General features: G+C 35.3%; 4 protein-coding genes across 8 annotated transcripts in view; all 4 read left to right on the top strand.

Annotated features, from left to right (window-relative positions):
- Nucleotides 1–931, top strand: part of LOC120626816 — a 137,494-nt gene extending 136,563 nt beyond the window's left edge. For 4 of the 5 annotated variants that reach the window (XM_039894582.1, XM_039894599.1, XM_039894590.1 and 1 more), the window contains exon 26: nt 610–929. In XM_039894582.1, the coding sequence (XP_039750516.1) occupies nt 610–830 (221 nt within the window). In that variant the 3' untranslated portion in view covers nt 831–929. Of the gene's footprint in view, nt 1–609 lie in introns of all 5 variants that reach the window. The other variant, XM_039894607.1, reaches the window with a different exon arrangement.
- Nucleotides 932–4,707: 3,776 nt separating this feature from the next.
- LOC120629094 (transmembrane protein 234 homolog) lies at nt 4,708–9,682 on the top strand. Its single transcript, XM_039897899.1, has 3 exons — nt 4,708–5,014; nt 7,595–7,737; nt 9,371–9,682. Exons 1-3 carry the CDS (start codon nt 4,999–5,001, stop codon nt 9,680–9,682), a joined length of 471 nt encoding a protein of 156 aa, XP_039753833.1. The 5' UTR covers nt 4,708–4,998.
- On the top strand, nt 5,009–6,034 carry LOC120626072. Its single transcript, XM_039893362.1, has one exon. It carries the CDS (start codon nt 5,051–5,053, stop codon nt 5,960–5,962), a length of 912 nt encoding a protein of 303 aa, XP_039749296.1. The 5' UTR covers nt 5,009–5,050; the 3' UTR covers nt 5,963–6,034.
- A 62-nt stretch (nt 9,683–9,744) lies between the features above and the next one.
- On the top strand, nt 9,745–11,385 carry LOC120626235. Its single transcript, XM_039893653.1, has 2 exons — nt 9,745–10,010; nt 11,064–11,385. The coding sequence occupies exons 1-2, from the start codon at nt 9,860–9,862 to the stop codon at nt 11,282–11,284; spliced, it is 372 nt and encodes a 123-aa protein (XP_039749587.1). The 5' UTR covers nt 9,745–9,859; the 3' UTR covers nt 11,285–11,385.
- Nucleotides 11,386–12,748: the final 1,363 nt, after the last annotated feature.

The following is a 12,748-nucleotide window of genomic DNA, read 5'->3' as shown; positions in this document are numbered from 1 at the left end:
CGTCTGCGCAGATTGTTGATTATGGACAGACAATCCCATTGGGAGAGGCCTGCAGGGTGATTACGTATCGCGCGACAGCAATGCGAATGCTTGGAATCAAACGTCACTTTTCCATACAATAAATAAACAAAAGAATTGCTGTCGCGAGATACGTAATCACCCTGTCGGAGACCCGCAGGGTGATTACGTATCTCGCGACAGGTTTGCGACAGGCGTAAATCTTGCAATCACTGCTGTCAAACGTCACTTTTCCATACAATAAATAAACAAAAGTGACGTTTGACAGCAGTGATTGCAAGATTTACTCCTATCGCAAACAAACCGCAGGGTTATTACCCTGCGGTTTTATTTGAGATGTTATGTATTATCAAATGAAATATTGCTGCTAATGCAATTCATTATGATGTATCAACTTTACAAAGCAGCAGCTGGTAGATGCTTGTCTCAAAACTAGTGCTGTTTCTAACTAATTATTCTCATTATTAAATATACTGAAAGAGTACGAAGTAAGAATAATATTAAAGGAGTTCTTTTAAACAGCATTAGTTTAAGGTTAGTAACGACAGTAGTTTTTTTTTTTTTTTTAACTATTCGGATTATAAATTTCAGCTCGAAAAAAAGAAATTGTGGACCTTCACAAACGAAACACGAACTTGCGAGTGGAATCTGCTCACATTACTCGCGCAGCATCGCGGGACTCCGATAGAGCGAGAGCATTACTCGCCGAACGAAGAAATTTGGCCAACGAAGAACGCAGTGTTCGAAACTCTATACAATGGCTGCACACAATGGTCGATCTTATCAGAAACTATGATGACGAATGCAATTAAAGGATTCAAAGCTTTAAATCGTCAAAAATATGCTTCCGACTTGTACTATACCTTACAACTTTTAAGCTTTTAATCCATATACCTAGTAGGTATATGCCTACTCATGCATTGTGTCAAAACAAAATTGATTAAGTAGGTAATTACTGTACTGTTATTTGTGAAAAAAGCATAGCATTATTTTTGACTTGTCAATTTAGTTCAGTTTAAATATTTGTGTTCAACAGAATTGGCGCCATTATAAGGTTAACTTTTTTTTAGATTAGCCGTAAAAGTAAGTATCTACTTACGTATGTAAGTAGTATGTACTTTACTACCTCTATTTATGTTCCTTGTTTTTTACGTCCATTATCTTCACCAGACGAATGGTATTTGTAACCGGTGTCAAAACAGACACAAACAGTTAACAGTAAATAGGTATTATTCATTTAAAAAATATGCACACCACTTAAAAAGTGGCTCTCTAGTCTGTTTATTGTATATGGGTATTTTACGTACCTAAGACCTACGCCTAAGCAATGAGAAAGATATATTCAAAAGCTAAATAATCTCAAAGTATTAGTCTTGGGTATGTAGCAGTGGCGATTTCTGTCGATCTTGGATTGGCTACAGAATATGGCAAAGACATCTTTGCAATGCAAATAAAAAAATAAAAAAATGTACACAGGTACGATCTGTACGAGAGGACTTAATTAAAGAAAGGTAATAAAGAATAAAGTAAACTAAATGATTGTACCACTTCGCATAGCAGACGCGAACGTAGGTATATATTTTACACATAGGTTGTGGTAAACAGATTAAAGATAACACGTCATCGGATGTGCAGGTCACGAAGGTTTTCCTTTTTTCCGAATTTTCTCTGCGGCTTAGGGCGAGCGTGGAGGCTTCATCAGCATTTTAGCCCTTCCAATGCGAATGCATTACCGGAAACTTTCGGAAACCAAGAAGGCCATATTTAATAAAATCCAGCGCAGACTTAACGTCATGCAGAGACACCGGAATATGGTTTTCATACCCCGTCGTTTTCGACGACCCTGTCACCATTAATTTTTTGCTCCAGTGATAGAAGACATACATATCGGCAACCCCAGAGCCGCCGGTCTTCCTCTGTATATCGGGTTAGCGTCAACACCCACTTTTCCTCTGGGCTACCTCCTTCAAACAGCGAACGAAAAATAATAGATGCTGGTCATGGGATGATACTGGTCAAAAGTAACCCCTAACGAAATCAGACTCAGAGGGATTGCCATATGAACTGACGGGCAATCACGGCTGGTCACACATTATTCTATTCATGACTTGATTCCTATTGCGAATGACAATTTGTTAGAAAAGGCAACTCCTATGTTTTTTTTTTCGTTCGCTGCCTACAGAACGAAGACCAACTTTCGGAGTGAACAAAAAATCGCGCTTCTGTAGTTTCCAAGCTACAAATTTCAACACGATACGCTGCGCCTTGTCTTTAGCTGCACCACACTAACGACACTTTGGCGACACCTCTCATCTTACATTTAGGTGTACCTGCTAGATCGTAGCCGAGACGTATAAGCACCTGCACTAGGCTGCATGTAAGGGACCCGTGCCTTTACTCTAGGTGAGGCCGTAGTACGGCCTTACGTCCAATTTCCAGCAATCAGGGGGTCCCTCTTCCAAGTCATCTAAGAATTCTAGACCGGTTAGTGCGGTATTCTGCAATATATCTGACAGGTTGCCAACCAGTCGTCTTCGTGCAAAATGCATATTATGTTACCAGTGCTTACTGTAAACTTAATGATCGCAAAGTTTTCTATGACAGTTTGCTACCCGTTACCAACTGTAAAAACTTTTACAGATTTCGGGGGTTGAAATCATTTGAATTATTTCACGATTGCATAATCGTATGAAAACCGAAATAATACTTCACAGGTATTAGAGGTACATTATTAAATGTATCTGGGATTTATCTGTGACACCGAAAACCTATTAGTGTTTGAGTAAACCACTGCCATGGTTTTTACTGGAAAAAATCAGATACAGCCATAACATCACATGCAAAATTAAAATCGTGTGACTCCTGTCACTTTATTAGGTACGCGTCGCGTAGCGAAGGTACTATGCGTGTGTCGGTCTATTATCTTCAATAGGGTTGTCATAAGTAAACACTAACAATGTTTTAAATTTGTTTGTATGGAAAAATAAATATGCTTCTTTTAATTAAATATTTTATAGGGTGTTTCCTTATGAAATATACACATGCATCCTTCAACATTACTTCGTAAACCGGTTACACGTTGTATATCTATACTGTTAGCCATATTTTATGCTTATGGTTTTCCAAAACAATTAGAGAAATCGTCACTGTTGGGTGCATTAAATATAAGATAAGTAGGCGCCTACGTAGGCGTAGTTATTTATGTTAAGTAGGCGTAGTAAAATATTTTGCAATTTGTTTTTATTTCTAGTATTATTTTTGTAATAAATATTTTTGTAACTATCTTGCAATATTTATGGAAATAAAATTATAATGTATATACATTTGAGTAAGTAAACGATTCGAACAATTAAGTAGTTTTGCTTATTTTATTTATATTTCATATTATATTAAGTCCTAACCGCACGAGAAAGAATTGGCCTGCAGCCCGCAGTGGGTTTTAATGTAAAACGTGAGTACCCTGTACGTACCCTTGCAAAATGGTTGGTGATAGGTGTTAAATTTTATTTTTGCTTCAAATTACAGAAAGCTTATAAACTGCAGTAAAGAATAAAGAACATACAGAAACCGTGTACGATAAAATCGTTTAGTTAAGGTTTGTACAGTAAAAGTACGGTAAGTACAGTAGAGTACAGTAAGTTGTTTTAGCTTTATTTTTATTCCGCTACAAGTTAGTCCTTGATTTTAATCTCACCTGATGGTAAGTGATGATGCAGTCTAAGATTGTTACGGGCTAACCTGTGTCAGTTATTTTAAACCAACACCCCCGATTGGTTTCTACGCGAGATCGTACCGGAACGATAAATCGCTTAGCGGCACGTCTTGTCGGTGGGTAATCCGAAACATTATGATAGCATTTTTAACGATAAACGATGAATAAAAAAAATTCAGAGTTTTAATATTTATTACATGGCTAACCATGTATTTTTTTGTGTAAACCATTCTTCAATTATTGAATCATCACTTTACTCCACTTATTATTGCAGGCATATTTATTTAAAATTTCTGTTTTTCTATTTTTGATTGTTGCATTCTATTACTCATATTTTTTAATTATTTTCAAGATATTACACAGGATAAGACACGGAGCAATTTTTTCATTGCTTCTTGGGAATAAATGTAATCGTGATTTTTTTTGCTTTGTGTGATTTTATTTATCCTGTGCTTTATGGTTTGAGGCACTGACCTATTTTATACTATAGTACGCATAATAGAGGTCAATGGTTTGAGGACTTTCATAAATTCTGAGTAGTGCGACAAAAATCTTTAAGAATAAAAAAAAAAAACTAAAAATCCTTTTAATATTCAACTTATGTAACTACACTAGGGGGACCAAGGACCGCAACATCACGTATCTGCTAAATTATATGCTGTAGCCGTCACTATTCTTAATCTAACAAGGAATATACAGAATCGCGAGTCCGTGTTGTTTGTAATGGCAAAAAAATTACGCAAATGTGTATAGGGTGCCCTACTCCCCTACGAGTGGTGTTAAGGTTTAAGACTTAAGACATGGCTTTATGCCTTACAATGAGATTAAATGTCAATATTAAACACAAAAGACATGACTTTATGCATTACAATCAATTAGGATATGAATAATACACACCGAAGACGTGGCTGTACGGTGATATACCTCTGCCTTTTTCCTACGGTAACAAAAAAAATGACAGTGACTTGATTACTGATTTGGCAAATGGCAATCAAGTTGTGATTGTTGTTAATATTTTTCTGTAGCTCGTATTGGATTCTAAATATCCCACTTATATAAAAGTTTAGTTTTTATAGATCGTGCTGTACAGTTAAAATATCATATTCATTAGCTTATGAATCTGTGTTGCATTAGAACTGCAACACTGCAAACAAATGCACTGGGTAAAAAGCTAATGTACACAGATGCACAGAACATTGATAAGAAGATGAATTGAAATGAGTCACCAATACAGTAAACTAATATCGTTATTAGTTTGATTCACCAGAATGTGGACGTATTTAGGTAAGCTATTAGTTATCAGTTAAATTATTTTCAACAATGTCCGCGATATCAACGTTCGTATTTATCGACCTGGAGACTACCGGTCTGCCGCAAGAGGAGAACAACAAGACAAAAATAACTGAAATAAGTATGGTTGCCGTAAAAAGGCAACATATTCTCGATACGCGTAAGGGATGTGCACCCCGTGTCCAGCATAAGCTCACTATGTGCTTTAATCCTGGCAGGATGGTGCATCCCGATGGCACAAAGGTGACAGGCCTGTGTAACAATCTACTTGAACATGAACCTTTTTTTAACCTGGAAGTATTTACCCTTATTAATACATTTCTTAACCTGTTAACCAAACCAATTTGTTTGATAGCTCAAAATGGACATAATTTTGACTTTCCAATATTCAAAAATCATCTTGTCAAACTTGGTATAAGTTTAGCTGATGATCTAACCTGTGCAGATTGTCTCCATGCATTCTACGACATTATGGAGGAAATGAAAGAAGTTAACATAAAACCTAAAACAGATGTAGATTTAATTGATGAAGAAAATACAGTCAATAGCATAAAGCTACCAGAAATAGATGAAATTGACTTCTATAGTGACAATACACTTATTGCTAAAGCAGTTAATGAAAATACACCCAAACGTACTGTTATTGGATGTGGGAATAAAACTCCCCAAAAACCCCATTCTTCTTTAGCTATATCAAAGGCACGTAGAAGGTTCCCATGGAGTAAAGGCAAGAAGCCAGCAGAAAAATATAAACTGAAGGACATCTATTACAGATTGTTGAATCGGGAAGCTGTAGATGCTCATCATGCTGAGAATGACTGTTTGATGGCTCTGCAGTGTGCTGTAGCCTTAGGGGAACCTTTTGTGCGTTGGGTTGATGACAATCACTGTTTGTTTTCTGAAGTCAAACCTATGACTCCCGGCACACCTCTGGGCAGTTAACATTTTTGATATACCTTATATATTGTTTGCATGTTTTGTGATACAACTATTTGATATTTATATTTTTTAGTTAAGATGATATTATATTAGCATAAATGAATTATATAATATTAGTCAGATTTGTATCTTATGTATATAAATAATATATTTATATTTTTTTATTAATTTTATAGTTTAAATTATTACTAAACAGTATACTGTGATTGCATTCTCAAAAACTAGAAATTAAAAAGACATTAAGGTTTAGAAATAGAATTTAAAATATTGTAAGAATGCTAAAATAAAAAACCAAAGTGCTAAATTATTTAAATTGCCTAGTAAGATCTCAAAATCTTTACTATATTGGATGAAAAAATCTTATAACTTTTATTATAAACTAAAAGATTAATAAACTAACTGAAAGTACCTATTTGCAATATAATTTAAGGTAAAATATTAAACAGCAGAAATTATCAGCATTTTTGTAAGATATGCTGGCGTATAAGGTCTCTTGATTATTTTTAATAATTTTCTTTTTTATATGAAATATAGACTCTTTTTAACATATGAGTTTTTTTATTCCACCCTAATCACACCAGTGAGCATGCAAGGATCTTTCTATATTTTTTGGATATAGGTCTACTAATGCAGGCGTGGCTTGTACAGTAATTAGTTTAGTTTTAAGTTTTTTTTATTTTATTATCAATAAAAGGTCTTATCAAACTTAAATAATATTGAAATTTAAAAAGAATTTGTAATTGAAGGAACAAATTTAATTTTTCAATTAATTTTGTTTATATTAAATATTAAACATACTGTAACACATGGTTGTATACACAATTTATAACACATATTATATTGCAAGGTAATTTTAGTCAGTGTACGTGAGAAAGTTTTTGTTTTTAATAGTATTTAAACATTTTGGGCATACTTATCTAAGTAGCAACTGAGTATAACCACTTTTATTCAAAATTATACCAATTTTGTATATTTATAATTAATTAATGAATGTACTATAGTATATTTAATAATTGATACAAATTCATAATTCTGTACCATAGAAGTATTTGTATAAATACAGAAACATCAAAGATGTGCTTATCATAAGCACATAACAAAATCTAGTGTCATAAACCAACATCATTATTGCTTAGTAATGATAAACAAGAATTATCGAATTTTCTTGGTTTTGTTCCTTCAAAGATGAAGATGCTCCTTGTTAATATAATATGTTGATGTCCTAATTAATATAATATATTTATTATGTAACTAGCTGTGCCCTGCGGTTTCGCTCGCGTCAACTACGGGTCGCAGTGTAGTACTACATAGTGTCCAATTTCCTTAACATAGCCTACCCTGCTTATTTCTTACGCCTCTTAGTTATCTGTTTGCAAAAATCTTTCATGTACAGACACAGCTAGTCTAGAATTTGAAACGAATGAAGATCTTATACAAACTGGAGAAATTAATTATTTATAGGAACTACATAAACGTAGAAAACACGTACGTTCCTTTAAAAAGGCCACATATTCTACTAATTTGAAACTACGGTGGTGATAACTTGAATATTTCTCCAGACAGGTTTAAGTTTTTGAAATTATATTTTATTTATAATTCAAATAGGGGAGGTACCCTACTGAAATATATTTACAGGGCTACTTCTTTTGACCGGAGTGCTATGGGGATGCACAAACCCTTTCATACGACAAGGAACCCGCGGACTGCGCAAAGTGAAAGCAGACACAACGTTTGGCCAGGCTTGTGCAGAAATAACATTCTTATTGGGCAATTGGAGGGTAGGTTGTATACATTTACTTTTTTAATGTATTAAATAAGCCTTATTGTTTAAATAAGAGCGACTTTTTGTTAAATCAGGTTTGTTTAGAAAAAGGTAATTAAAATGAGACAAAATTGCAAAATATAAATTTAATTATAATCGCGACGTATGCGGTTTATTAATCATTGAAAAATTGTCACAGATTTTTTTATGAAGGTAAGTGGTAGGCATATCCAATCAGCATTACATAAAATTCATAATTCATATTTCGTTTGTATAGGAAAGTGCAAACAATTCTATAATAAACTGAAACCCATTGAAATCTTGGAGAGGAATCTTAAAAAGTTCAAAGTTTGTAGTAAACGTAAGCTTATAGAAAAGTCCTATAGTATAAAGGACTACGTAATCGATAAAAAGCTTGGGTGTGAATTATTGCTCTAACTACGTTGCTTTTCTAATAATTTTAAATGACACTGTGAGATGGTGATAACAAAAAAAAACACCCGGCTAAATTTGTTGTGGGCTTCTTCTTAGACCAGGACGCGTTTAGCTTTAGTTTTAAATTAACGAATAATGGTTATCGCAATCATCTCACTACCGTGTAATACTCATGTAATGTACGCATCAAAAGTGCCCACCTATGGGCCTACTTGAATAAAGATATTTTTGTCCTGAACTTTGCAATAGCAACAATGCATGAACCTGAGGTATTATGCTAACATCCAATAGCATCAATGTCAGTACCTCAACCATCTAATAGATAGGTACATTTTCCAATTTAATTAGCTCATCGGAATTAATATCAATATATCAATCGGAATTGGCTTAACTTATTTAAGTTAAGCCAATTCCGTGTGGCCTATCCAATTCAAGCCAAATGTGGTTTGAGGTCAGATTGGTTGTTATTCTTAACCTTAAGAGCCAAGTTCTGGTCACTGTAGCCTTTCAGATACCTAGCGAAGTAAAATCCCAGCATTGTAGGTTCTTGCGCATAGCCAAGGGGCCCTTTAGGAGTAGTGCACCTAATAGTCTAACTTCCGGTATAATATTTTTACATGTGTTATTTTATAAGGGATAAGAAATAATAGTATAGGTCAGTTGTAGGTACTCACCTGCTTATACCTGGCCACTCCACAGTTGGGCACAGGGGGAATGAGGCACTCTTTCAACTCTGCATGATATTTTCTACTGGTGTAAGTTTAAAAAAAAAAAAACTAATGAGGGTAATAGATTTAGTCAATTTTATTAAAAAAATAAAATTTAACATTAACCGTACGCGATTTGAGTAGGCAGCCTATTCGCGATATGGCATGAATTTATTATAATTAAATAACATAAGAGTGTATGTCGGATCTTTTTCTATAATAAAAACCTCCCTATTTCGTTACTTGTAGTACCTAGCGTTAGCAGGAAGTTAAGATGATCATGATCCCTATCAACGTTCGAAAGCTGTGCAGAGGTTGGCTCTTTCAAAGTAGACATTTTTTTTGCTGAGCATAAACATTTTACCAGCTAGTGCCACGCATGAAAAGCGTTATCCTGGCGTTATCTTGGCTAGACATCTAGTACTTAGGTGCATAACGTTAATAATATTGTAATGTTAGGCATTTAGTTTAGTTATAAGATAATTTCTTTTTTTCTTTGTTTTACAGTACGTCCTTCCGTGGTTGGTGAACCAAGTTGGTTCACTGGTGTACCTAGTAGCAGTGCAACGCGTGCCATTGTCGCTCGCTGTCCCAGCCGCTAACAGCTTGGCGTTTGCCTTTACTGCAGTCACCGGTGCCGCTGTTGGCTCCGAACAGCCTTTAGACTCTGGTAATCCATTCGGAGACTATTTATTTCAGTCATCGTTATCCTCTAAGAATGAGCAGGGTTTTGGCCGTAGTCTGCCACGATGGCCAAGTGCAGATTGGTTGACACCTAAGTACACCTTTTTGAATATGAAGAACTATCAAATATGTTAGTGATATTAAATTACTGAAAACGCACATAACTACGAAAAGTTAAGAGGTGAAAACATCCAAACAAGTACGAAACCAGGAAAATACTACCCCGACATAAATATTCCAAATATTTCTAAAATTATTTCCTTAAAAAGTACCCAAAGTTCTTGTTTAGTAACATCGACTCAAGCAACTTCTATGGATGAACCACAAAACTCTGCTGCCGGCGTTAACGAAATGTTCTGTGATAATATGCAAAAAGTCAAAGACTTTAGCTGCCAAGCAGACACGATGAGTAGTTGGCCAGGAATTGAAGTTATTATGAAGAGTTATAAAGAATATGAATCAGGTATTTCATGAATTAAATGTTGTTAGTTACTACTAAATTATTCTTATAGGCCCTTTAATTTATTTATTCAGCACGCTATTGATTAGTTCATACTATTGATTTGATTTGGATAGATATTTTTTTGTTAAGTACAAAATATACTATTAATACTTGGTAGGTAAATTTAATAAGACAATTGGTGTCAATTCACACACAATTCTCTTGAAACCAAAAGTGTAAAAGTAGTGTAATAAGTGTCTTTTTACAAAGAACATAGTAAAAGGGGTGGGACTCCATTCAATATACCTGTCAATTGAGTTTAATTTAGAGAAACAGATTTGGTACCGCAGCATAATATGAATGTCCAGTTTGAGCGTATCAATTTTATAATCTCATAAATTAGGGAATATAACGAAAAACGGGCTCCTTTGCGCTACTTTCTACCATCTACTGCGATCACCAACACGTCTGCGCAGATTGTTGATTATGGACAGACAATCCCATTGGGAGAGGCCTGCAGGGTGATTACGTATCGCGCGACAGCAATGCGAATGCTTGGAATCAAACGTCACTTTTCCATACAATAAATAAACAAAAGAATTGCTGTCGCGAGATACGTAATCACCCTGTCGGAGACCCGCAGGGTGATTACGTATCTCGCGACAGGTTTGCGACAGGCGTAAATCTTGCAATCACTGCTGTCAAACGTCACTTTTCCATACAATAAATAAACAAAAGTGACGTTTGACAGCAGTGATTGCAAGATTTACTCCTATCGCAAACAAACCGCAGGGTTATTACCCTGCGGTTTTATTTGAGATGTTATGTATTATCAAATGAAATATTGCTGCTAATGCAATTCATTATGATGTATCAACTTTACAAAGCAGCAGCTGGTAGATGCTTGTCTCAAAACTAGTGCTGTTTCTAACTAATTATTCTCATTATTAAATATACTGAAAGAGTACGAAGTAAGAATAATATTAAAGGAGTTCTTTTAAACAGCATTAGTTTAAGGTTAGTAACGACAGTAGTTTTTTTTTTTTTTTTAACTATTCGGATTATAAATTTCAGCTCGAAAAAAAGAAATTGTGGACCTTCACAAACGAAACACGAACTTGCGAGTGGAATCTGCTCACATTACTCGCGCAGCATCGCGGGACTCCGATAGAGCGAGAGCATTACTCGCCGAACGAAGAAATTTGGCCAACGAAGAACGCAGTGTTCGAAACTCTATACAATGGCTGCACACAATGGTCGATCTTATCAGAAACTATGATGACGAATGCAATTAAAGGATTCAAAGCTTTAAATCGTCAAAAATATGCTTCCGACTTGTACTATACCTTACAACTTTTAAGCTTTTAATCCATATACCTAGTAGGTATATGCCTACTCATGCATTGTGTCAAAACAAAATTGATTAAGTAGGTAATTACTGTACTGTTATTTGTGAAAAAAGCATAGCATTATTTTTGACTTGTCAATTTAGTTCAGTTTAAATATTTGTGTTCAACAGAATTGGCGCCATTATAAGGTTAACTTTTTTTTAGATTAGCCGTAAAAGTAAGTATCTACTTACGTATGTAAGTAGTATGTACTTTACTACCTCTATTTATGTTCCTTGTTTTTTACGTCCATTATCTTCACCAGACGAATGGTATTTGTAACCGGTGTCAAAACAGACACAAACAGTTAACAGTAAATAGGTATTATTCATTTAAAAAATATGCACACCACTTAAAAAGTGGCTCTCTAGTCTGTTTATTGTATATGGGTATTTTACGTACCTAAGACCTACGCCTAAGCAATGAGAAAGATATATTCAAAAGCTAAATAATCTCAAAGTATTAGTCTTGGGTATGTAGCAGTGGCGATTTCTGTCGATCTTGGATTGGCTACAGAATATGGCAAAGACATCTTTGCAATGCAAATAAAAAAATAAAAAAATGTACACAGGTACGATCTGTACGAGAGGACTTAATTAAAGAAAGGTAATAAAGAATAAAGTAAACTAAATGATTGTACCACTTCGCATAGCAGACGCGAACGTAGGTATATATTTTACACATAGGTTGTGGTAAACAGATTAAAGATAACACGTCATCGGATGTGCAGGTCACGAAGGTTTTCCTTTTTTCCGAATTTTCTCTGCGGCTTAGGGCGAGCGTGGAGGCTTCATCAGCATTTTAGCCCTTCCAATGCGAATGCATTACCGGAAACTTTCGGAAACCAAGAAGGCCATATTTAATAAAATCCAGCGCAGACTTAACGTCATGCAGAGACACCGGAATATGGTTTTCATACCCCGTCGTTTTCGACGGCCCTGTCACCATTAATTTTTTGCTCCAGTGATAGAAGACATACATATCGGCAACCCCAGAGCCGCCGGTCTTCCTCTGTATATCGGGTTAGCGTCAACACCCACTTTTCCTCTGGGCTACCTCCTTCAAACAGCGAACGAAAAATAATAGATGCTGGTCATGGGATGATACTGGTCAAAAGTAACCCCTAACGAAATCAGACTCAGAGGGATTGCCATATGAACTGACGGGCAATCACGGCTGGTCACACATTATTCTATTCATGACTTGATTCCTATTGCGAATGACAATTTGTTAGAAAAGGCAACTCCTATGTTTTTTTTTTCGTTCGCTGCCTACAGAACGAAGACCAACTTTCGGAGTGAACAAAAAATCGCGCTTCTGTAGTTTCCAAGCTACAAATTTCAACACGATACGCTGCGCCTTGTCTTTAGC

Source organism: Pararge aegeria, chromosome 1 (genome assembly GCF_905163445.1).
Source record: "Pararge aegeria chromosome 1, ilParAegt1.1, whole genome shotgun sequence".
Taxonomy (NCBI): Eukaryota; Metazoa; Arthropoda; class Insecta; order Lepidoptera; family Nymphalidae; genus Pararge; species Pararge aegeria.
This window is presented reverse-complemented; position numbering and strand designations above follow the sequence as displayed.

What these genes read in the sequence shown, in the direction of transcription:
- LOC120629094 (XM_039897899.1), top strand. An exon ending in TCTTATTGGGCAATTGGAGG is followed by an intron (nt 7,738 to 9,370) that starts GTAGGTTGTATA and finishes TTTGTTTTACAG; the next exon opens with TACGTCCTTCCGTGGTTGGT.
- LOC120626072 (XM_039893362.1), top strand. Translation starts at nt 5,051, where the DNA reads ATGTCCGCGATATCAACGTTCGTATTTATCGACCTGGAGACTACCGGT.
- LOC120626235 (XM_039893653.1), top strand. Translation starts at nt 9,860, where the DNA reads ATGGATGAACCACAAAACTCTGCTGCCGGCGTTAACGAAATGTTCTGT. An exon ending in TTATAAAGAATATGAATCAG is followed by an intron (nt 10,011 to 11,063) that starts GTATTTCATGAA and finishes TATAAATTTCAG; the next exon opens with CTCGAAAAAAAGAAATTGTG.